Below are 25,714 nucleotides of genomic sequence, written 5' to 3'. Positions count from 1 at the left end.
TGTCCTATTACAACCTTTTCACTGTCAAATACACACGCCATATTGCTACTTTCTGCATGCCTGCCAGCTGGACTCAAACTTTAACCATACATTACTCAGTACGCGAGTGGCTCAGGCGAGGCCATACACTTACCGTAAGTACTGTATTCAGCGGGGCTGGTGCCCGGGTAGAAACCTGGAGTCCCAGCTGGTACAGGGTATTGCTGGGGTGTGGCCACGTAGGTCGGCGAGCGATACTAAGAAGAAAGGAGGGTGGACAATGCAGTGTGAGGCAGAAAGAAAAGACTATTGAAAACACTCTGAATATGCCGGACTGACAAGGTTGAGCATGGCCTAAAATCCATATTGCAATATATATTACGGCCTCTTGAGATAACAATTTCTATCGTGATATATTCTTCAAACTTCATTTTCTACCGTTTATCCTCACTAGGGTTGCGGGGGTGTTGGAGCCTATCCCAGCTGTCTTCGGGAGAGAGGCGGGGTACACCCTGGACTGGTGGCCAGCCAATCCCAGGGCACATATAGACAACCATTCCCACCCAATTCATACCTATGGACAATTTGGAGTGGCCAATTAACCTAGCATGTTTTTGGAATGTGGGAGGAAACCGGAGTACCCGGAGAAAAGCCACGCATGCACGGGGAGAACATTCAAACTCCACACAGAGATGGCCGAGGGTGGAATCGAACTCAGGTCTCTTAGCTGTGTGGCCTGCACGCCAACTACTCGTCCTTCGTGCAGCCTATTCTTCAAACCTAAAAAAATTTGTAATCGTAGCATGTCGTTTTGAGAACATTTATTGTGCAAAACTGTAATTGTATTCATTTAAGTAGAGGGTGATTCAAGTACTGCACAAGCTGCAGACTAAAGTATTGAAAAAGTATTGTTTCTTTCGTTTGCCAAAACGCCTTACAAGGCAGTTTTACAACCAAGACATAGAGGACACGAAAAATGATTGTCATGTTAATAAAGGAAGGGATAATTAGAATTTGATAAATACTCAGTACTAGGCATAGATACAGATACTTCAAAAATATCATTTTTTTTTGTTTAATTAAAGCAATACGTTATTTGCATAAAGAAGATACATCTCGGATAAGGCACACATACTTGTGACTGTAGAAAATATTTCAAGTTTAAAAAGGTCTTTCCAATTGTGCCATGCCATAGGACTTGTGTGTCCAAGTGCAGCCTGGGGGCCATTTTTGGCCCTCAGTTTGTTTCTAATTGGCCCCAGCATACACAAAATAAACTATAAATAAGATATATTATTAGATATTACAATAATTAGTGCTTATGTATTTATTTTTATATGTATATAGGATTACATTCCACAAGCCTTAACTCTAGACTTTGTACTAATTTGATATTTGACTACAGCTGAAGGCGTCAGGAATGATTCAGATGTTTTCTTGCTTATATGCAGAGGCAAACATTTATGAAGGGTTGATGAAATTGACTAAAAGACAGGTGACAGAAGAAATGTTTTGGTTTGACTACCGCTACTGTATCTTCGTGACATCATGTGGGATGTGAAGGGAAGTCTACCGTTGAAAGACCGCTCCAAAATGTAGCGTTCTGCATAAAGGTTTGTTATCCGCACTATACACATCACAAATCTGACTTTGTCTTCAACCTCTCAGAGACTGTGACATCTATGGAAAAATCCTCAACATTTCAAAAGGACCTCTATCACAACATCAGGCAAGTGATCAAAGGTCAATTCGTACGAGTTTGACCGAGATTCAAACTGTGTGCACAATTATTAAGCAAGTGAGTATTGAAAGACAGAAAGATCTTTTATTTGTCACATGTACAATGTACATAAAAATTCAACTCTGCATTTAAAGCATCCTCTTTAGGAGCAGTGGGCAGCCATCGTGCAGTGCTCGAGGACCGGATCCCCATCGTAGGTCAGCATGCAGGTCAGTAAAGCATATGTGGGCGACCCTGGGGACAATGCGGGTGGAAGTGTCTTGCCCAAAGACAAAAGCAGCGACTGAGACGGAGGAAGCAGGAATCAAACCCTACAGTTACAGGGCGACCCGCCATCTCCGTCTTTTTGACCACATAATCAATAAGTCAATTGTGTTCATAAAGCACCAGTTCACAACTGATGTTATCCCAAGGCACTTCACGCATTGAGCAGGGCTGGAACCAAGCTCCTCATACATTCAAAGAAAAGCAATTGGACCCCACAGGCAAAAAGAACCTCCCTGGTGGGGAAAGTAGTGGTACAGTCTGCATCCTTCGAGAAGGCCAGGATTTCCATGCAGGAATATTGTCATGTTCATGGAAGTCCGCCACCAAGTGTCTAGTCATTATGCTTTTACCTTAATGATGAAGAATAATTCCTCACCTGACCTAAATCCTAATGAAAACTTGTGGGCTCGTCTTGAAAAGGAGATTTACGGTAAAGTAAATCAGTACATCTCTCTGGTGGCTGCTGTGCAAAAGTTGATGGTTACCAGGTCAAGAAACCGACAGCCTCCATGAACATAAGCTCTCAAAATCCCCAATTTGCTTTTCCTAAAAATCCTAAAAAAAAATGAATCCTAAAAAATACAACTTGTCTAATAATTGTGCACACAGTGTAGAATTCTTCACCTACTTCAACACTTGAATTTTGCCTCTACCTGTCCTGATATAAAATAGGCTGCTCCCTGTGGTGAGCTGGGGAAGGGCAACTGCTGTCCTGGGATCATCATCATTTGGGAACCAGGGCCCGGCTGGTACACGTGGGTGGGAGTCACAGGCCGAGGAGCACTGTTTGGTGGAACGCCACGAGGCCCGCTACTCGGAGGCAGACTTGCTCGATTGCTGTAGTAGGGCTGGATCACAGGGGACAAGAAGGAGAAAGGATGGGTGAAAAATCCAAATCAGGACAAATAACATGAACAGAAATGTGGGACGAAAGATGAACTGAATTATTGGTAACAAGGATGGCGTAAAAAAAATGCCCAACACTAATATATGACCTAAACCTTACACCCCGAGCAGGAACATACAGTCCTGTCTCCTCATTGGCATTCTACTGCTGACCTGGGAGTTGACTGCTATAGCCAGAAAAACGAAATCAAGGCAAAAAAGCAAAGCGCTGACAGATACAGTACATAAACAGGACAGAGGGAGAGAAAGGGGAAAGAAAAGAGTTACCTGTAGTGATCTGAAGTTCCCCTTTAGCAGCACAAAGATAACAAAAATACATAAAAGAGGAGCGTGACGTGGGACAGTGTGAGAGAAAAGAGCACTACCGTCAGTTGGAGCAATGCTGCAAGAAACAATCCATTTGGAGCCAAGCGGGGAATTAACAAGCAGCATGCAGAGAAAAACATCTGAAGTGAATAAAGTACTACCGGGCTAAAAGGGAAGAAGACTGGCTGTTTATTACTTGGCTCTTTACTGGCTGCTGCTAATTCACTTTTCATAGCATAATGTATGTGCTGAATGCAAACAGTGGTTGACTTTTCAAACGTGGCCGGTGAAATAAAAGTCAACCAATCAGATATGTTCACTGCTGCAGACCCCACCCAAATGTTCCCGTGTACTATCCCCTGAGCAGGGACATCATTCAACCCCCCAAAAAGACCAGGAACACGCCTGCGGTCCAAACACCCGAACAAGTTCCGGGGTAAAGTTCCTGCGGTGCAAAAAAGCATTGATACCACAACATAGTGTGATTTTTGTATGTGTGGTCCTCGGTTTATAATGTTATTTTATGTCGTCATGACACAAATCACTTAAGGTCTCAGACTAGCTCAAGATCTAGTTAAGCTTTTAAAAAGGAGGTGCTTTGTTTTTAGCTCTGAATGTATTTTAATGTGCTTTTCTGCAGGCTTTTTTATTCAGCTTCATTTTGTTTTTATCTCATTGCAATGCGTCTTGGGGTATCGTGAAAAACACTATACCAATAAAATGTATTATTATTCTTCTTGATTCAAATGTATGTGCAGACTCTGCATTGCATACTTCTCATTGGTAGAGCTTGATAAATATATCCACTGATTTGAGAACTAGCGTGACAATGAAAAAAAAAACCATCTCCACCTGTCAGGTGAGTCTGTGATGTTGTTAGTACCTGTTGATGTATAGGCCTGGGCCCTGAGGCAAACTAGAGGAGAGGCAGACATTGCAGACATTAAAGACAAATCAGTACAGTACAAGACCCATGCTTGGCTCAAGCCGACTAACCCATTTCAGCTCTCTAACATAAAAAGCAAATATGTATCATCCTGTGGTGGCCTTCTATTCATTTATTTGCCTTGTATGTTTCACCTCTAGTAATGTTCATGTTGACCGGGGCACAAGTTTGCTTCTATGCATGGATGTAGTTGAAATGAAATCATCAAGTGTTGCGCTTTAATTCAGGAGTACGCAAGGATGACAAGCAGTTACAAATACTGCACACTATACTGATGGCTCTAGTACAAGCAACTTAAATGAAGCATACCATTTAGGCAAAAACCCCATGGCATCATTTGCCTAAAAAGCACATGAAGTTGACATCGCTGCCAAAAAGGTATCGGTTTGTTGTTACGATGTGTTTGTGAGTTAGTATATAGCAGGATTACACAAACAATACTTAAATCGTTAGGAGTGGCTGGGCATCTTTCAAGAAAGAACGTAACAAAATGCTTCTTAATACAGGGAAAACAGTTAAATGTTCTTAAATTTGTTGAATAATGCAAACATAATGACAAAAAAATCCACTTTTGCAGAAGGTGCAGCTCTATTAAGGTGAAACATTGAATGGTAATACAAATTTGAAGGTCTGTCGTGTCATCTTATATTGTATGTGTTTTTTTTATTTATGTGCTATTCGCGCTATTGTGTGTGTGCGCGTGTACACACAGGTGGTCTTCGTATGAGTTCCGTTCCTAGACTGTGATGTAAATCGGCTCATACCTTAAATGAACTCCGAAGTCACTCACACTATAGACAGATCACATAGAACATAAAAGGCAGCGATAAAAACAGTAAATAGAAGAATTACATAAAACGGTAATACAGAATAAAAGCCAAAGCACTAGCTTTCTCCATCCCAATAAGACCACTGCTTGCTTTGTTATTACTGTCGCTGTCAGAGAATCAGCAACCTAATATGTGGACTGAAGTGTTCAAGGATTTTGTGATTTCGGACAGTCTGTGAAAGTGACAGGCTCAGTGCTAACTGTGGGACTGCAGAGAACTTTGAGACAGTTGAGTTTGCCGATTTTGTTTGGGTGGGGTTGTGGCCGACAGTAGTGTGTTTTGTTTTTGCAATAAAGAGATTGTTGAGCGACAATATGTGGCCAATATCGATCACATACTTCATTCTTCAGCAGGGCACTGCTCTGTAACTATTTATCACGCAAGTATTGTGTTTAAGGAAGAAAATCACGTTAATTCATTCATTTATTAATGATTGTGCGCTAAGACGGAAAGCCATCAACAGAGGACCACCTGAATGCGTGTGTAGGTACGTGAACCGTAGTATTCCTACCTGTCTGGGCTGAGGCGTTGGGTTCATTTGTGGGGCCGGTGGGGTGGCAAACACAATAGAAGGGGGCTGCCCAGGGGGGAATGAGGACTGCAAGAGACAAGAAGTCAAATCAACAGGAGCCAAGTAATATGTGACACAAAAAATAGGGAGTTGAAAAAGGAAGAGGCGAAATCAACCCACACTAGCCAAACTGAACCGTTTGGGTGAGGAACCGGTGGTCAGCCGGACCCCGAAACAAACAATGACTATAATATGATGGCTATTCACCAGTTATGCAGTATAAATGATAACCACATCCTGGCATAATAGAAATCAATAAAAAGAAAACTCAAAATAATGTAAAAAATTTAAACCATCTTTTTGAAACGCGTTTAAACACCTTAATAACATGGGGTTCCACTTTTTGAGGATCAACAAACATTAACCAGTTCTCTCTTGTATGTATGCACTACCACTGATCGATGATCAGAACCGGAGTTCTGTGCAGGCTAGAACCCCAAAGCAGGTCGCTTTTTTGCATCTCTATATCATATTTTAGCATCCCGACAGAGGCACACAGAATCTGGCGCTTTATTGCTGATCTTAATACGCCAACAGCAGTGCTCAGTTCCAAAAGCGTATTTGGATTTTTAAACTCACACATGCAAAAGTCCCAAAAAAGGGGACCCAGGATTTGTTCACCTGTGTCTTTCATATAAAACCCAGCATAACGGGACTTTCCCTTGTCTGTGTACCACAGCTAACTGCTATAATAACCTCTAGCTCATTTGATCTGCAGTGATATCCACACCAGTGTATTTTATATTGTAGACTGTATGTATACACATACACAGAAAGATTATCTTACCAGAGGGTCCTTACCTGTGAAAGGCCAGGGGAGGGGGCGGGGTGAGGGGTAGAGGGGGGTCCTGTTCCAGGCTGTGGTGCTTTATTCATTTCATGGAGTTCTGCATAAGGAAGGGGACGTGCACCGATGTACAAATCTTTAGAAGAGAACACACAATTTAAAGTCAACTTTGGTTGCGTTAATCTTTTCACTCAAAGGTCAACAGATGATTTATTTCTAAGGACTACATCATAGTAGCACAGTTGATAAAAGAAATAGGTAATAAGCCTCCCTTATAACTGTAAGCTACCTTAACTCCACATGCTGTATATTTTTCTACTGACAGACTCCCTCTTTTAAAACCCCCACAGTGGGTATTTTGTAGCCTCTGCCCTGTCTACGCATACACATTCCATACAGGTAGATTGAATGCCTGATTGTGAAAGTTGTTGACAGTCAGTACCGGAGCCTCTGTAGAGTCTGTTCTTAGATATCGGGTCTGCAGTATAATTTAAGCCTGCGGGACTGAGGGCGACAGGCTGAAGTTCCAGGTCTCAATCGCAGACAAAGATTATGAGATTGAGCTGAAATGCTAAGTAAACAACTCAAGGCTAAAGGAGTGTGTCCGACTAAAGCACACTGCAGCACTGTTCTCGCTACGGAAAACATTTCGGGAAGAAAATGTTTTGGGGGGTGGTAGGTGCTGCAATTATACATAAAAATAAAATATAAATGTATATAATATATCTTTTGAAAGGTTCCTGCGTTATCTTTTTGTGTTAGTATTAACATTTCAGTCTGTTCTTTTTAAATGATGGCTTTTGCTGTATTTCTCACATTTTTGCTGGGTTTTTTTGTGCTGCAATGTGCCACAGGCCAATAAAAAATGAGCCACACACCGCAGTGGCTGTCCTTTAGACAGCCCTGCTTTTATAGCTCTTTGTCAGGGTTGAACGCGTGACGTGGCATCAACTCTGTGAGCAACCGCAACTCTTCTCTCAGTCACAACCATCAGTGACTGATGGCAATTTAAAAAAACATTTGCAAAAAAAAATGTTGAACAGAAATCAGAAAAGAAGGTGATGGCAGAGGTTGGCTGTATACTAAGGATCAACCGATACATCAGGCGGCCGATATATAGGGCCGATATTTGCGTTCTTTACTTGAATCGGTATCGGCCGATACACGCGTGGGTTCGCCGATGTATTTTTCCGCTGCACGATTCACAGACAGGCATCCGCCAGGGAAGAGCTGGCTGGTGTATGGTACACTGGTGTCAACACAGTAGCGTTACCCAGGGTTCACAGACTGAAATCTAAACTGAAACCAGAGAAATGCAACAAACGTTACACCTGTAAAACAGCACTGCGTGCCAATGTTGGCAGGTCTGGAAGTATACACTCAAAGGCAAAAAATAATGACCTATAATAACAGTAATGATAACGAGATGACGCAATGTCAGCAGACATTGCATGACAATGCTGAAAAGCTGAAACGAAAGTGAGATTTAGAATGAAGCTTGAATGAATCAGGCGGAAGCTTGACTGAAATGCTCTGGAAATTCGCTAAACGTTTACCGTCTTCTTGGTTGAACTATTGCTGCCAAATAGTTGATAGGTGATTAATAGTGATTAAATTACAGTTGCCTCTGTTTGATGTAATGTGGGTTTTTTTTTCAGTACCATTTAACGCAGTATGGTACCACTGAAACCCAAGATTACAAACTCAGCACTCTACAAGCTGAGCCATACATCGGCAATTGATTCAGCAGAATGTGCATAGTCATAGGCTCTGTAATTCTATTACTAATTCCCATAATGCATTGTTGCTGCTCTTCAAATAGTTAATATTAGCTGTTTAATGTTATTGTAGCTTTTAATAGCCTTTTCTCATTCTGTGGAGCATTGGCAGATGACTTGTGTGTATTTGTTATGCAATATAATTTGTGTATCTGACACCTTGGCTATGCTCATGCCCATTCAGTTTCAATGGGAACATTTTCACTCAAATATGAAATTACACTAAATGTGGGAATATTTTGAAAAGTCTCAATTAGTAGCACACTCGTTCGGAGCGAGCCGAGCATTTTGAAGTTGGCTTTTCACAGAGAATGTATTGCATGACATGAACTAAATATCCACGTTCATATTGTGTGCCAGCCAGCCAGCAGCTGCGTGTCAGTGTGTCATATACAGTATCATATACAGTATCATATACAGTATGGCATAAGGCAAACAGTCGGCTCTGCGGCACGACGTGTGTTAACCACGTGGTTGGCCATGCTCTCGGGCCTCTTGCGAGCCACACCTCAAACTCCCGATGACATCTCAGCCTTTTGAAGCCCAACCACGGCAAGCACAACTATACAACTACAGCAGGGAGAGGAAACACCAGTCCGAGAACTGTCACGTTCATTTGGCTAGCTAGCTCGCCAGTTAGCGCGCTAGTTAGCAAGTAAACAGCTAGCTGTTGAGCCTGTAGAGCTCACATGAAAACAATAAATGCGGAGTTTAACAACCACGATCCACGCTTACATTTTGGAGATAAACACGGGTCCTTCTTCGCGAAAGGGGGGTGTTGTCTGCATATATATGTTTATTTATGACATATCACACACGCGCGACCGGCTGTCAACCCAGTCGGCGAGGCAGCAGACGTCAAGAAATGCACATAGCGGTCACTGTCACATTTGGGCTCTACACTGACAGCACGGCTAGTGTTTACGACCTCATTTGACTTGGTTTTCCATCGTTGCATTCCTATGCACTGTTGCGTTGTTTAGCGATATAGACGAGACTCAATACGACAGTCAACAACACCGTCAAGCTTTTTGACATTTTAACAAGCTCAACAACTTTTTAACATTTTTACCAGTGACACAACTATAACGACTTATCATTCTGCTACAAAACTAGCCTAACATCCTGACTGCTAACACGATTGAGCAATGTTAACCGGTGAACACCGGGAGAGCCACAAACTATACAATTGACTTACAAATGTCAAATATTAAAAGCCACGTTAACTGTAGCACGACGCGACTTGACTTGGTTTTGCAATAAAGTGTTAGCATACAGGCTATAGAAGCTCACCTAAAGAAAGAACACCCACGTCGTCTTAGCATGGGGCGCTAGCTAGCTAGCTATCTGGCTAGCTGGCTAGGCTAATCCCCGAAAACACAGCAGGAGCACCGGTCATAATAGACCATTATAAAGCTCCCTACATCTTGGAATATTGACAACATTTACATAAACCTTTTAAGGGAGACCTCGCTGTAGGTCCGTGTTGAAGTCAACAGATAAATGTTGACCAAATGATCACATAAATTAGAATGAATCTTAAGGATCGTCTCGGTACCTGTCTCTCCTTGAGTCCGCAGAGCCGGACAGACGGAAAACCGTCCCGGAAGCCGGTGCAGAGGTACTTCCGGCTAAATCCCGTCACGTGGAACAGTTTACACAAGATGAATGGTACTTCTCTAACCGCATATTGGTGCTCTTTTTAAATGTACCTAGACTGGCACATTTTCAGTTCAGGACTAATTTTATATTTGTCCCACTCTATGTCATATTTATATGTATTTTGTATTATGTATTATATTTGGATATCGTGTCTTGGCTGACACGTCTTTTAAACATTGTGTGGAAGTCAGGAACAGTAGGGTGTGTTCCAACAAAGGGGGACCCCACTCCTAAGCCTCCCTGGGAAAGTCTATTCCAGGGTGCTGGAGAGAAGGGTGTACGGACGCTACGTCCTTGGCAGCCGGAGCAGGAACCTGGCTTGCATTGGCAGCAGTACATCGAGTCTGCTTCCAGTGAACATTGGCCTCCGCCAAGGCTGCCCTTTGTCACGATTCTGTTCATAATTTTCATAGACAGAATTTGTAGGCGCAGCCAAGACATGGAAGGAGTCCAATTCGGGGGCAGTAGGATATCATCTCTGCTATTTGCGGATGATGTGGTCCTGATGGCCTCTTGGGGCTGTGATCTTCAGTGTTTACTGGGACGGTTTGTTGGAGTGCTCCCTCCGGGTTGGGAATGAGGTCCTGCCCCAGGTGGAGGACTTCAAGTATCTCGGGTTCTTGTTCATTCAGGTGGGATGGTGAGGTCGATAGCAGCGTCTACAGTAATGCAGTCGCTGTACCGGACCGTTGTGGTGAAAAGAGAGCTGAGCCGAAAGGCAAAACTCTCAATTTACCGGTGGATCTATGTTCCTACCCTCACCTATGGTCATGAGCTTTGGGTCGTGACAGAAAGAACGAGACTGTGGATAAAAGCGGCTGATATTAGTTAGAGATGGGTGAAGAGCTCAGTCATCCAGGAGGAGCTCAGAGTAGAGCCGCTTCTCCTTCACATCAAGAGGAGCCAGTTGAGGTGGCTCCCGGACCTCTCCCTGCTGAGGTGTTCCGGGCATGCCGGCCCCGGGGCAGACCTGGGCCACGCTGGTGGGATTATGTCTCACAGCTGGCCTGGAAAACGCCTTGGTGTCCCCCTGGTGGGGCTGGAGGAGGTGGCCGTGGACCGGGAAATCTGGGCTTCCCTGCTGAGACTGTTGCCCCTGTGACCCAGAACCGGATAGGCAGAGGAGAATGGAGTGGAATGTACCACTCAGTCATGTATTATCCTATTTGCCCCACTCCTTGTCATGTATCATGTTGTAAATATTTGCACCACTCCATATCACGTGTGCATGTCATCATCATAGTTTTGTCATGTCATTTTTATATGTATACAATACTGATGTATTCTTGAATACTTCAGTCAAGGCCAATACTTCCGATAATAATAATCATAGCGTAACCTTTTTCTTTTCAGTGTGGCCCTTGTCATCCTTTGTAATGTTCTGATTCCGAGGCTGCAGACTTTGGACACCCCTGCTGTAAACAAACCTCAATGTCAAAAATGCTGGTTGGTTGTCATGGCAGCCAGATTACACACTCCACTGGATCAGTGCGTCACCCATCCATAAGCCAGGTGCGTCCAAAGTGTGGCCTGGGGGCCATTGTGGAAATTGAATGAAACCAAATAAAGCCAAAACATTTGACCGTACTGTATTTCTCTATACAGTAGCCAGAATAGATTAAATAGATTGAGTCAATACCAATATGCTGATATATGTGACCCCCGAGCCGAACTTTGGACACCAGTGTCCTACACCAGAAAGGTACGCATATTAAATGACGCCCACATTGGAACAGGTGAGCAGATGTAGACCTAAGGTAGTTGAGTCCCTTCCACAGTTCAACACGCATAGTTGTGTGTGAATGATTGAACGGTAGAAAAGAAATGAAATAAGCGTCACGTAACAATGTTCATTTCACAATGTGAACGTTTATTTTTTGATAAATCCTTTTCCAGTACGGCAACAAAAGAAAAGTTTGGTTTGTAAATAATCTTATTGTAGCTGAATGGTTGGTGGTAACATCTGCAGCACAAGGCTTGATGTTCTATTGATGAACGGATGTTGCGTGTGAACTGAGGACAACAGCCGGTTGGGGGCAAATGTGGATCAAAATTGAAGCTAAAAAAAATTATTTTGACTGAAGGACCCAGGGAACATCTTATTATTTCACAGCAGTCCAACGAGCCACACAACCAAGCTTCCACTTTCAAGGACAGTTGGAGTTGGCTTGGGGCATCACACCATCGTTGTTTCCAACAAATACAACAACAAGATATAAAGATGGCAAAGAGCCACAGAGGGACACTCTTGAATATCCAAATAGGAACGGTTAACTGCAGGAGAGGGCAGTCTATGTTTCGTAGTTGGGGTTCTTGCGAAGGATCACAAAGCCCTCCAGGATGGGGGTGACGGGTAAGTACTCCTCTGTTGCCAGCTCGGCTCTCTCTCCGTGTGCCAGCAACACCGGTGTGGTGTGAGTCTGGAAACCTGTGATGGCCTTGGGCTTGCCTGCCTGGCCCACAACGTCGACTGCCTGTGGAGAGACCATAAAAAAAACAATAATAGTCAATGTTCCTGTTCTTTAACGAGTCATGAGATAATGATGACTTTCATGCTTTACTGCTCCTTTCTGGAAGTGGAAGTGATTCCCAACCTTTGAGCTGAGACAGGCACGTTTGGTATGATGTAAATCTGGATTTATGGTATTGATGGTAGGTACGCAGGTGAATTGTGTGCCTTCTGCCATCCAGTGGAAGAACATGTCTTTGTTCTGCCTGTCACTATGCCCCAATCAAATGTGAAGTTGGATCATTTCCTGATGACCTCTCATACGCAGGCACACACACACACATGTGCTGCAGCACTGTGGTTGACAATTACTGCTTTAGGCAGAAATATTTCTTAAACAATGGCTCTGCCCACTACGGTTCTTAACATTTTCTATGAATTTTACTGTACTTGAACTTTACCTGTCCAACTCTGACAGAAACAGGCAGCGGTCGTAGTTCCTCATCGAAGGTGACGAGCATACGAGGCTGCATGGCTGCTACCAGGCCGTAAAGAATGTAGTGAGATTTCCCCAGAATTACTGTAATTGACACAGGCAACACAAACAAAATTGAAAGGCGAAGAAATCCCCAACGTGGAAGCAAAGCCAGGAAGAACTACGGACTGTTTTTGACATCAAGGAAGGAGACGAGCACAGTGAGCAGCCCGGCCACGGCGACCTGACTCATCAGCTGCCTGTCGCTATGGTAGGGACAGAGTGTTAGCGTCCCTTTTCCCAGGTGGGTCAGACCCTGGAAGGATAGAAGCAGCACAAAGTCAACACTTAGGACCTTGAACATGGCCTTCTTTTTGTTCCCACCGCACACCTGAGCCAGTCGGACCATAAAGAGATTGTTGGGGTCTTTGGCGTGGTACTGTGCCAGCTGCCGCAGCATTGCAGCGAGACGGGCATTGTTTGTTCCTGGAGGGAAGAAACAGGGTAAGAAATGTGTATTCCAGAGGATGACAAAAGTAATCACAGTACATAACCAATATAAATTATAAAAACACTGGGGATCATTTGACCTATTTCTATAATATAAAATGACAGGTACTGGCACAGGCTTGCGGCAATAAATCTAATCCAAGTGGCTCATTTTATTGTGAAAATCCCAGACCGTCCTACTGGCTTTGCAGTGCATAACACAAGTGCAGACGCCATTCACCGAGAGATCACAGATGAGTAGCGAGCACCATTAGAGACAACATGTGGAGGAAATCAAGAGAACCCTTTAATGTCACTGCTATTAGATTTCATGCATTTCCTCAATTGTTTATGATCATTTGACACACTCTTCTATTGATGCAAAAGTGAGGCCCGTGTTGTGCAGGCACATAAATGGGCTACTCGAAATCCAATGTGTGTGTAATGGTGGGATACCACAAATGGGCAGTTGAGCATTATTAAGATAACTGGTCTTTGCTTGCATTGAAGCATCCAAAAGTCTTAATATAGACTCACCACTGCCCACCATGCCCATGGCGAAGATGGAGTTGTGTGAAACCTCAGGGTCGGCGTCATGGGAGAATTTGCTCAGAGTGTCCAAGATGTTCAGACGGGGGTTGGAGACAGAGATGAGAGCCAGAGCAAGAGGCACTGCTCGCCTCAGAGTGGGCTCACCATAACGCAGCTGATGTTGACAGTTACAATATATATATGTATATATATTAGTGTTTAGAGTGAATGACAGCTAAGAGCCTTGGTACTACTTGGTACTCACAAGATGCCCAAATGTTCGCAGTGCCATTTCAGAGCCAATCTCCTCTCCCATCGCAATGAGGGCAATGCCAAGAACAGCTACCCCCTAAAGCAAAAAGAACATAACAATATGGCCTATATTGTAGCAAAAAAAGTAACAACATGTTAATAATTACCTGATGGGAGCCCATGTCAGCTGTGTCTTTCTTGTCTTTGTCCTTTTTATCTTTCTTGTCCTTGTCCTCTTCTTTGTCCTTCTCCTTGTTTTCATAGTGCTCACTGCAAATGTGGAGAAGCTGCTGTACCTTCAGCACATTGCCAGAACCTGGGACAGGTGATGCCATACAAATAGATTTACAGTAGGAGAAGATGTCCACCTCATGCCAATGTCACACCTAGATTAGGACTGGCAGACTGACCTGCATAAGCGCAGATATCCACTAATGTGTTGGCAAAGCTGCGGAAAGGTTCAGGTACCACCTGGAGAGCTGCTAGTGTTGTCTCAATGGCCTCGCCTTTACCTATGGTTGGAAAATGACATCAAGAGAAGAAATGGAAAACACACAAAAAAAAATTCGGCCAATCAATACACACAAAAAACAGTCAAAAAATTGGTTGTTGGACAGCTTTAATTAAACCCTAGAATCATCCAATATTTGTTAGTTTTAGTCCTCAGGAGCACTGCTTGTAGAAACCACCAACTTGATTGTCAAAAAATACACGTCGAACATTGTGTTCTTTTGAGAAAAAGGTTTTTGTGCATATTTAAGTTAAACAATATTCGGAAAAGGTATACAGTACATTCAGATGTTTTTCTTACCTAGGTGATTGAGTCCCAAGCCAAGAGGAAGCCAACGAGCATATGTGTCTTTTAGCTCCTGTTCGTTCTTCTCCATGATGGTCTGCACAATGGTGGAGGTCACGTCCCCGTTACAAGACCCCACAGCGATCATCCCACATGCCAACGCTGTGACTCCAACCACCTGATAGAACAAAACAAAACGCATACAATTATACAAAGTGCAGCACATAAAGTCAATCAGGACCATGCGAACACACCTCCATGCTGGATTTAGAGTCCCCCATGACGGGCAAAAGCAGAGACAGGACATCTTCTCTGTTGGAGCCAGCGTAAGCCAAGCCTAGCCTGCAAAAGAAGATGGCGCTCAAAATTTGTGTTCACAAATGTACACTTCAGAAGATTAACTCAAAGATTAAAAGAGTTCTTGTGTCGGTTGTCCTCACCCAAAAATGGCCCCTATCCTCATGATATTACTATTGTGGAGGACATAGTCTGAAAGCAGGGCGAGGGCAGGGTCACATTCATTTCTCACGCCAGAGTTTACGATGCCACAGGCCAGGAGAGCACCAGACTGCAGACACGGATCATAAAAGGTATGTACAAAGAAACCAATTCATCTCGGGTTTTACTTGGCATCAGTAGGAATATTTTCATTTGATTCGAGAACATTGCATGATCTCCCCGTGCATGCATGGCTTTTCTCCGGGTACTCCGCTTTCCTCCCACATTCCAAAAACGTGCTAGGTTAATTGGCCACTCCAAATTGTCCATAGGTATGAATGTGAGTGTGAATGGTTGTTTGTCTATATGTACCCTGTGATTGGCTGGCCACCAGTCCAGGGTGGACCCTGCCTCTTGCCTAAGACAGCTGGGATAGGCTCCAGCATGCCAGCGGCCCTCGTGAGGATAAGCGGTAGAAAATGAATGAATTTTCTGTTTTCATAATATTTTGTTTACACTGCGTATGTATCACAATATGTTAAAATGTCAAACTTGATGTCTCACTCTAAAAATTTGTATGTGACAGTTAGGTAGTGTACCTTTATGTAGTCCTCAGATGAGTAAAGATATTTATCAATTTGGGTCAGACCGCCATCAACATCCCACAGCAAGATCATCCCAAGAGAGGCTGCAGCACTCAGCATGCCTAACAAATTTCATATCACACACAAAAATGTTTACAAATATAAAAATAGCTGTAAAGGATCATACACCATAGGCAGATATTGATGCTGCAACATAGCATGATTTTTGTGATTTTTCCGTACCGTGGTCCTTGTTTTTATACAACCATTTGTTGCCATCATCGGTCAGCAGCTTGTCCTGTCCAAAGGCTGCGTTCACAAAGCCATTCACAAAGGAAGAGGCCAGGTTCATGCGGGCCGAGTCAACCTGGGAGCCACTGCCTCCAAACCCTTTAATACACAAGCAACATTTAAGTCACGGCCATAAATAGATATTTTTCTACAATGACCACTGTGGATTTTACATGTGTAAAATTGGACAACTGCACTTAAAATTATGCAGGTGATTATCAAAAAGCGAATTACATGAATTACCCTTTTCACATGCAAGCTGTGCGTGTGTGAGCTTTTAGACCTGTTTCATGCAAGGACTTACTATTATTTTCCAGGTGTGTTTTGTAGATGTCATCTGGAACTTTGGGTTCCATGATGTCCAGCTGTAACGAGCAGGGATAGTAGGTTACAGATTGATTACAGTCATTTGTATTAATTCTACAAGCTTGTGAAGAAAAGGATCCCAATGAAAGCCAAAGGTAATCTAAACTTGCAGTATGTCCTCACTATAAACACTACAATCAATCAAAATATAGAAAATGCTAATGACTATTTTGCAGACCATCCATTCATACACATTCACTATTTTGTGTGGCTCTACTGTAATGTGAAACCTGATCTAGTCGCTGTCCCCTTCAATTATAGTATTTATTTTTCCACAGTTGACTTCCTACCTCTCTGGCCAAGGCCAAGAAGTTGCTGTTGAGCTGCACATTGGACATGATCTCCGTAAGGTCCTCATAATCTTCTACGTCTTCGTTAAGTTCCAAGAACATGCCATGGCGACCAAGCATGAAGGCCATCTGCTTCTGAATCACTCTGCAAAGCAAATGCAATCATTAACATGTGCTAAAAACGTTAAAAACAAACACACAATTCAGAATGGAACAATGTGCTTCCAGTACTCACATGTCTTTGCAGGATGTGAAGATGTTTTCCACTAGCTCCACATCATTGAGCATCAGCGCCAACCTTAGAGCTTCTGGGTAACGATTGAACTTTCTGAAGATCTTCAAGGCACACCGCAGTAGTGCAGAGTTTTCAGGCTCCGGAACATAGCTCACACAGCTGGGACAAGAGAAACCCATATTACAATCGGGATTCTGTATGAACAGCACGTTATGTCATGGTTGTACAACATACCTGGTGAGATAGAGGCAAACCTTGCCGTAAGCGTTCTCATCGATGTAATCTTCAAGCATGTCCAGCCTCTCAATTTCCATCAGCAAATCACAAGCTTCATGCTCAGCATTGTGCGCCATGTTATAAGGTACGATCTCCTTCACCAGTTTCAGCAACGTCTCCTGCTGGGTCTTATCGTTCTCCTCCACCTCCTGCCACTCTTTCGCCACCTCACCAGCCAGGTGCCTATGAAAGCACCACAGCGTCAAATGTAAATATAAATTGCTACGAGGGGTTCGCTGATGGATTGGCCAAGGTGAGTTGTGGACACCAGCATTTTGTTAAAGCTCTGGTCAAACAAGCATATTGGCAACATTACAAAATTGAGTAGTTGGAGAGAGAATTTTCATTATGTAAAAGTAGCTAAAAGTAAAAGAATAAACCTTGATGACCCCTAATATAGCCAGGAGTACATTTAAAGATTTACGCTGCATGTATGTGATCGGTATGTGTGTCGGAATCGGCCCATTTCACTCATGGATTATTGTTATCGGCAGCATAAAATCCTGATCGGAACATCCCTAATTGCTACAAACAGTTATGTCATCATTAACCTTGACAATTAAAAATAAATACATTTAATATTACATCAAATTTCAATTATAGGCCTATTCCTTCAGTGTCGACTGGTGTATTTTGTCCACATGACTTACCGTACATATTCATGTCCCCAGGAAGCCAACTCTTCCTGGGAGCCCAGCAGGCGATACTTGAGACACTCCCTCTCGCCACTCATGGTCATAGCCAGCACCGACACCACATCTGCACAAAAATGCTGCAAATACAAAAAGCATTTCATTATTTTTTTAGGGCTGTTAAATTACTGACATTTTAAAAATCTGTCTCCCTAAAGAGGCCAAGCAGCATAGAAAATTCAGAGAGCGGGTGTTCGCTTAATCACAATGAATACTGGGGGTGTAATGAACACATGCTGTACTGTTACTTCCCTTAATGAATACCATTAATTATTAACCATGTTGCTTTTATATTTTTGTCGTTATTGTGCTACTGAATGGTTCTGTTTTCAAGGTATCTTCATTGCAAATCTTTTGTCCTCAAAGATTTTAAATTGGTCTGCTTTTTTTGCAATCTGCTTGGCAATTGTGTCAACCATTTGGCACAAATGTTGCTTGAGACTGGTTTGGCGCAGGTTGTACATCGTGGTCACTTACGTACCTGCAGAGGAACGCCCATCTAATGTAAGCATTGCGTTGGTGTGGTACTTTGAAGAAATAAATCGCAGAGTGTGCAAACTACTTTATAGTGATCGATTAATTGTTGATTTTGGTTGGCAAACAGGACCCTTATGCTGTTCATAGTACTATATCTCCATCATCTGCCGCCAGAATTTTGTGGAAAATGGCGGGAGATTTGTGCATCCATTGCAACATTTTCAATCAAATTAATTAATCTGGATTTTTGTGTTCATTTTGACAGCCATCATTATGAGATCAGTTTGTCCTGCAACAAAGCGGTACCTTGTTCTCCCCTGGGGCCATGCCTTCGTAGATCTCTTTGAGCTTGGCATAATGTGGGCGCAAAAATTTCAGGGGTTTGGGTACTGATGTCATCGAAGTGGTGGAGGAGCGAATCTGTCTGCGTAACTCTTCCAATGCTGGACGGTACAACGCCGTGTTTTTCTCCTACAAATGTGCACACAAAAGGTCAGGTTAGGTTCAAATGCATAATAGGGTCAAATAATGATATAATACTCACGCTCAGTCTCTCCACCATCATTTCCAAGTCTTCTTGTAATTGCTTATCTTCCTCAGACTGAAAAAGTTATAGGCACAATAAGTCAGTTCATATATTTTTGTCGTGAATTATCATAAATTCATGTTTTGACAGCGACCATTTGTTATACCGAGTATGGATTCCTCGCCTCGACCCATCAGAACGTTTTGAATCAATGCAGACACACCGGTATATTAACACGGCACAAAAATGATATATTGCTATGTATAAGTATTCAACTGATGCGTTACACAGCATACAAACTACCAATGCTATCCTAGCCCAGTTGAGCGTTAGCATGCTACATTTAGCTGACCGGTGTTCTGGGCTAGGCATTAGCATTAAATTGTGACAGCTGCCTGGAACCCCCACAATAAATTGTACTAGCAGAGCGTAGCTTTAATGTCTGACAACTTATTAGCGAATAAATATCCATGCATTACAAATGTATGTAGAATGACAGTCATCGGGGCCTACTGAGTCAAATCGACAGTGACTAAGGCAAAATAACACGGCAGGCTCCGGTAGCTTTACTTAACAAGAATGTATCAATATTCACCAATTCCTGCTCCTCCTTCTTTTCTTTATCCTTCCCAGAAGCTTGCGAGTCCTTCTCTTTGTTCTTTTCATTGTCCTCAATTTTTTCAGACTGTTTCTTCTCTTTGTTTTTGGAGTCCTCCATGTTTGCAGCACAGCAAACTTGCCGCAGTAGCGAATGAAACACCGGAAGCGTGTCTTGTTCGCTCCACAGAATTGTTAGGTTGTTCTTTACCGCCCCTATTGGTGGCAAGTATTACTGCGGCTTGGCGTGGATACTTCAAAAACGGCAAAATACTGCAGTAGGGTCAAAGTCAAAAGTTTTCAAGTTTTTCTGAATGAAAACTCCACCTGCTTGATAATATAAACGTTGTTCTTCACACGTTTTGTATTGAGGGGTTTCCTTTTATTTAAAAAAGGTGCTGTGATTTACACAAAAACAAGGTACTGTGTTTCTATGTTTAAAAATATTGATTATTTTATTTTCTTAACTATTTTACCGTTTGTATAGTTTTGATAAAATGTAAATTTGTGCGATATAGTCGGTGGGTCGCACATTTACGACTCGTAAATGTTGCTACTGTAATATCCTACGATTTTCAAGTGCCGTAAAGTAGCAGATAAAGTCATATGACCACATAAGTCACATGCTCAGTTTTGCTTTATTTCAACATGACCATTCAAGTCTACCGGTTTACAATGAGTCGATTGTCTTTATTTGTTGTCTTTGTTTGTTTGGTGGTTGTCGAGGGACGCTATAAGGGCTTCCTGAGATTTAATGGACGGCAGGATATGAGACTTGTGACCGACGAGCAATGGTTCATACAGAAACTTGATCACTTCAATGGCGCAGACAGCAGAGTCTGGAAGCAAGTAAGTCTGGATTTGTTATCGTACACACTGTCTCGCAAATGTGACGGTACCCCCAAAATGTTATGAAGAGTTATTTAATCATTTCCCGTATTTAGACTTCGCCACAATGCACACTGCGTACTTAGTTCCTGGGGGTGTGAATCCGGACAGGGTAGTGCTGTCCCAAATCGATGACTGTCGTTGCGCACTTACCGGAAATGACGCTCGCATTATCGACTAGCGTATTCTTAATATTATCATAATATTGTATTTTGTTCTTTTTAAACCGTAACCACTGCGGTTAGTCCTTACCCTTTAGCTACGATGACAATATGTCGATGATTAAGTGTCCATCAGTGTACACTCGCCACGTCGGGTGCAACATCCGTCCAGTGCCATACTTTTCAGTACGGATGCTAAACGTAAGTGTGGAAGTGCGCGAATTGAAACTCAGCCCAATGCCGACTGTCAAAATAGAATTTCGGTTGAAACTCAAAAGCCAACAAGTCGGTTTTAAATGCCAGGCCCGATACTAACAACAATAAGCGAAAAAAATCATTCCAATTTTGTGTAGTTATTAATTACGCATGATACAAACCCCATGTCTCCCTTTCCTGCCTCAGAGGTACTTTGTGAACGACGCCTTCTACAAGCCAGGTGGTCCAGTGTTTCTGATGATTGGCGGGGAAGGTCCAGCCAACCCAGCTTGGATGCAGCATGGTACCTGGCTGACTTATGCAGAGAAACTGGGGGCCATTTGCTTCATGTTAGAGCATCGCTTCTACGGAAAGAGCCACCCGACGGTGTACGTTTTTATACCTTTGTCCTTATTTAGTGGTGTACAAAGCGGATGTGGAGTTGGTCTACAGTGTTTGCTAAAACTATGTTATTGTATTCCACATGCCTAATTAAATGAGAAATACTGTAACTCAGGGGTGGGCAAACTACGGCCCGGGGGCCACATCCGGCCCGCCAAGTGTTTGAATACGGCCCGCCCAATCTTTCAAAAGTATTTAATTTAAACTCAACATACAACCTGGCATCATGGCCTGAGCCAACCTTTTGATGGTTGTATCAATTTCGTTGTTTGACATGGTCTGTTGTTTACAAAGTGCTCCTGAAAAAAGAGACATAAGCACATAATAATAATAAAAATAATAATTATTATATTATTATTATAACTATTATGATTATTATATTAATGCTAATTATTATATTAATTATATATAATATTGTTATATTTGCATATTTTACATAATAAGAATATAATAATTATTATTTAAATTTTATTTTAATTATTATAATATTTTATTATTTTTAAAATATTTAAATATAAATATAAAATAATAAATAATAATAGCAGATTGCATGACAATTTTACAGATACAATAATACCAGGTGGACTGTTACGTGTAAAATATATAGTCTGCCCCCCCCCCCCCCCCCGGAAATTTTGTTATATCAATGCGGCCCGCGAGTCAAAAAGTTTGCCCACCCCTGCTGTAACTGTAACCCGAGCCTGTGTAAAGACTTGTGCCAGTAGATGGCAGCACTGCTCTCTGTGCAGTTTTCTGTAGGTTGGTGTATGTATGCATTTACAGTTGGCCATTTAAATAATTCAATGACGTCATCTCCCTAAGTGACCTAAGCACTGAGAACCTACGGTTCCTCAGTAGCCGTCAAGCTTTGGCGGACCTGGCCCACTTTCGCACCGAGATGGCTGAAACCCGAGGACTGCTCAACCGGAAGTGGGTGGCGTTCGGCGGGTCGTACCCGGGTTCTTTGGCAGTGTGGTTGAGGTTGAAGTACCCCCATGTGGTGCATGCTGCCGTCGCCAGCAGCGCTCCACTGCACGCCACAGTCAACTTCCCAGGTAGTGCTTAAGTAGAACATGGAAATACATCATGGAATCCATATGACACAAATGTTTTAGTCTGATTGAAATGGCCACACCTTTGTTTATCTTTGTGTGTTTCCTAGAGTATTTAGAGATTGTGTGGCGTTCGCTGGCCTCAGAGAATGCAGAGTGTCCTCTGCTGGTACAAAAGGCTTCAGATAGCTTAGCGGAGCGCCTCAAAGACCCACTGACCTACGACAACATCACTAAAGACTTCAAGTATAGTATCTGGACTCTTTGTTGACACATTATGGATGTTATCCAAAAGCATTTATAACATACAGGAAGTATGGGCATCAAGCAGAGAAAAAAGATGTGTGGACATGCGGGGGTGTGAATGGCCGGCCACAAATAGGCGGAGGTCTGCTCTTAACTTGACAGATGATCCTTAAGATAAATCCTAGCCTAAATTAGACAGTTTTAAATCACTATGCTGCTCACAAAAGAACTTTTCATTCTATTTTGGATAGTTGAGGTGAGTAAGAGAGTGTGTTATTTATGTCTGGTCGGTTAATGTTGCATTCTAGACACTCTTCCTCACGTCTTCCTTGTTCTGTCCTGTTCCTTTTTTCCATTCAGTTTGTGTTCCAAACTGAAGATCGAGACAGAAACAGACTCTGCCTACTTCCTGGAACTGCTGGCTGGCAACTTCATGGACGTGGTCCAGTATAATGAAGACAACAGGGGGTTTGAGGTAGGCCACAATGGGCACATTGTAAAAGAAATACCACGGTATTAAAAGTACTGTATCACATTCTCATTAACAAGGGGGGATTCCCGGGAGTAGATGTTTAAAAAAAACAAACAAAAAAACGTTTTTTAAAAGTGATGCTGTAGAATCATTTTAAATACAAAAAATATTTATAAAAATATTAATGTGTAATATTGCAAAATGGGCCGCACGGTGTGCAAGTGGTTAAAATGTTGGCCACATAGTCAGGAGATCGGGAAGGCCTGGGTTTGAATCTCAGACACTATGGTCTTCAGCACTCTGCTTCATGCGACTGTACTGTTTCTTAAACTGGTTCATATTAATATAATGCTTCAGGCCCGTTAACAGCTCTTTGGTCTTCCCCATAGCGGTGGAGAGGTGCCAATGCAAGCGAGTGTTTTAGTGTCTTTCATCCACATAGCTAATTAAAATGGTGAGTGCTTTCTTAAAGGGACAGGACTAATTTGTGTGCTTCATGGGGACATCTTTGGTCTGTGTGGGTCAAGTCTTGCTGGTTGGCAGGGGATCAAATACCAACCCCAGCCATTCCACCATCCTCTAGTACGTGTAAATCATGACCGTTGGAAAGATCCTGTTTTATGTCGTTCTTCTGCTCTTCTGTGCTGCAACAGGGCGCAACGGGCACCAACATAACAATAAAGGTACTGTGTGGGATGATGGCAGACACGTCACTCGGAGATCCGTATGCCCGATATGCTGCTGTGGCCCATCTGATGACGGACACCTTCTCGATGAAATGTGTGGACGCGAGCTTCAACAACAACCTGAGAGACATGACTAATACATCCTGGGATGGGCCGGCCGCTTCGGGAGGTGAGAATGAGTGTGCCCGTCCCGTGGGGAATAACATTTTCATGCCCATAAATGATGGCTTTCTTTTTTTGCTCTGTGGTGCCGTCAAAAATGTAACCTGTAATTGGTGAGGTGGCATGTTTTTGTCGACCGCAGAGGAAGAGCAACTAAATGATGTCATGGTGACATTTTCCACGGCAACTAAATACAAGGGAGATGGAGTCGAGTGGTTCTTCATGGTCAAATGCTGCAGTGGCTTCAACACCGCTTGCTGAATGAGTTGTCGTATTAGCAAAAAGCTTCATTTAAAGGGAAACATTTTGAAGATGAAAATACCAAATGGAGTTAAAGGAGACATTGTTTACTTACGTCATTAAAAAAACAACCTCCCTCTTTGACATTGTACCAGTACGCCAGCGTTGTGCTTGTTTCCATCAATCAAGTGGATAATGTTAGCCGAGAGTAAACTGTGTGTGTCGCCAGGGAGACAGTGGGTCTACCAGACCTGCTCTGAATTTGGATTTTATCAAAGCACCGATTCACCCAATCAACCCTTCACCGGCTTCCCCCTGGAGTGCGTAAACAACACATGGAAATAAATGCATGTTAAAGCCTGGAAATAACTCATGCTCTCATTCTCAGGTATCACGTGAAACAGTGCAAAGACTTTTATAATATCACCGCCGAGCAACTTGCGGAGGCCGTGGCTGAAACCAATGAGTATTACGGTGGCTATGACATCCATTCCACCAGGATAGTTTTCCCCAACGGCTCCATTGACCCCTGGCATGCACTGGGGATCACTCAGGACATCACGGACGACCTGCCGGCTGTTTTCATCAAAGGTGAGTTAGCAGCATGGACGTTTAAACTCCACTTTAAACTTTCAGTCAAGAGTTTCTGGGATTTCCAATCTGGTTCTGAAGATGCTGCATGCTGGTTTGATTTGTAGCAACAGCTGCCCGAAGGATGAGGCCTTTATTTTATTTACACAACTCATACTACTTCATGGCTGCCGAGTGGTCAGCGTGCAGGCCACACAGCTAGAAGACACAAGTTCGATTCCACCCTCAGCCACCTCTGTGTGGAGTTTGCATGTTCTCCCCGTGCATGCGTGGCTTTTCTTCGGGTACTCCGTTTTCCTCCCCCATTCCAAAAACATGCTAGGTTAATTGGCCACTCCAAATTGTCCATAGGTATGAATGTGAGTGTGAATGGTTGTTTGTCTATATGTGCCCTGGGATTGGCTGGCCACCAGTCCGGGGTGGACCCCGCCTCTCGCTGAAGACAGGTGGGGTAGGCTCCAGCACCCCCGCGACCCTCGTGATGATAAGCGGTAGAAAATGAATGAATGAATGAACACTAAATTGAAGATTCGGTTGCAGTATCAAAACACGACTTGACCCTGTCAACGGGTCATAACTCTTAACTCCTTTTCATATCCCTGACAGTTTTTTCTTGCACGTAGGAACAGCCCACTGTGCCAACATGTACCCTTCCAGGCCTGATGACCTCCTCCAGCTCACCCTTGCCCGCCATCAAGTCCTCCTACACCTCCAACAATGGTTGAAGCAGTAAATGCCAGTCATGTCTGCATCAAACGTGCTTATTAATAAATCAACCACTGCTTGAAAATTTCAATAAAGATATTTTTTTGACTATTTGCTTCATGTCCTCATATGATGATTGAACTGTAAGACGGTTATGATGTTACAGTATCTGAAGTGGGATTGGTTAAGGTATGTTGTATTCATGCAGGAAAGAGCGAATTTGAGCAGCACGTTGCAGCGTTCCCGTCATCTGCCTGGCAAGCGGGTCATTGAAGTTCACAGCTGTGTTCGCTGCTCTGTCTGCCCTTGAAACACACAGTAAAAATAACCCCACCACTTCCTCCATCAGTGGTTATTTTCACAACATCTCACAGCTG

At 43.0% G+C, this 25,714-nt stretch overlaps 3 protein-coding genes across 7 annotated transcripts in view; 1 reads left to right on the top strand and 2 right to left on the bottom strand.

The window, feature by feature from the left end:
- The window catches only part of LOC131134426 (eukaryotic translation initiation factor 4 gamma 1-like), a 30,647-nt gene extending 20,872 nt beyond the window's left edge, over positions 1-9,775 (bottom strand). The window contains exons 1-7 of one of the 4 annotated variants that reach the window (XM_058079694.1): positions 9,670-9,775; positions 6,348-6,469; positions 5,487-5,573; positions 4,083-4,115; positions 3,161-3,181; positions 2,641-2,835; positions 134-236 (exon numbers count right to left, since the gene is read on the bottom strand). In XM_058079694.1, coding sequence (XP_057935677.1) covers positions 134-236; positions 2,641-2,835; positions 3,161-3,181; positions 4,083-4,115; positions 5,487-5,573; positions 6,348-6,422 — 514 coding nt within the window. In that variant the 5' untranslated portion in view covers positions 6,423-6,469; positions 9,670-9,775. Of the gene's footprint in view, positions 1-133; positions 237-2,640; positions 2,836-3,160; positions 3,182-4,082; positions 4,116-5,486; positions 5,574-6,347; positions 6,470-7,475; positions 7,611-9,669 lie in introns of those variants that run through there. The other 3 variants (XM_058079696.1, XM_058079697.1, XM_058079698.1) reach the window with 3 other exon arrangements.
- Positions 9,776-11,622: 1,847 nt separating this feature from the next.
- On the bottom strand, positions 11,623-19,734 carry psmd2 (proteasome 26S subunit ubiquitin receptor, non-ATPase 2). Of its 2 annotated transcripts, none has more exons than XM_058079355.1 (21): positions 19,536-19,734; positions 18,959-19,015; positions 18,721-18,885; positions 17,896-18,017; positions 17,204-17,428; positions 16,970-17,128; positions 16,735-16,879; positions 16,383-16,443; positions 16,031-16,177; positions 15,803-15,909; positions 15,206-15,333; positions 15,020-15,107; positions 14,781-14,943; positions 14,380-14,481; positions 14,137-14,285; positions 13,983-14,066; positions 13,724-13,892; positions 13,089-13,183; positions 12,887-13,013; positions 12,684-12,802; positions 11,623-12,247 (listed from the first exon to the last, which is right to left on the bottom strand). In XM_058079355.1, exons 1-21 carry the CDS (start codon positions 19,656-19,658, stop codon positions 12,065-12,067), a joined length of 2,718 nt encoding a protein of 905 aa, XP_057935338.1. In that variant the 5' UTR covers positions 19,659-19,734; the 3' UTR covers positions 11,623-12,064. The 2 variants fall into 2 exon arrangements, with proteins under 2 accessions (XP_057935338.1, XP_057935339.1); XM_058079356.1 differs by lacking the exon at positions 19,536-19,734 and adding an exon at positions 19,107-19,205.
- A 400-nt stretch (positions 19,735-20,134) lies between these two features.
- On the top strand, positions 20,135-25,446 carry prss16 (serine protease 16). Its single transcript, XM_058079359.1, has 9 exons — positions 20,135-20,386; positions 20,989-21,170; positions 22,006-22,238; positions 22,346-22,481; positions 22,842-22,956; positions 23,607-23,808; positions 24,271-24,361; positions 24,430-24,632; positions 25,256-25,446. Exons 1-9 carry the CDS (start codon positions 20,186-20,188, stop codon positions 25,363-25,365), a joined length of 1,473 nt encoding a protein of 490 aa, XP_057935342.1. The 5' UTR covers positions 20,135-20,185; the 3' UTR covers positions 25,366-25,446.
- Positions 25,447-25,714: the final 268 nt, after the last annotated feature.

This window comes from Doryrhamphus excisus, chromosome 8 (assembly GCF_030265055.1).
Source record: "Doryrhamphus excisus isolate RoL2022-K1 chromosome 8, RoL_Dexc_1.0, whole genome shotgun sequence".
In the NCBI taxonomy this organism is placed as follows: domain Eukaryota; kingdom Metazoa; phylum Chordata; class Actinopteri; order Syngnathiformes; family Syngnathidae; genus Doryrhamphus; species Doryrhamphus excisus.
The sequence above is the reverse complement of the archived record's forward strand: the minus strand, read 5'-3'. Positions and strand labels throughout refer to the sequence as shown.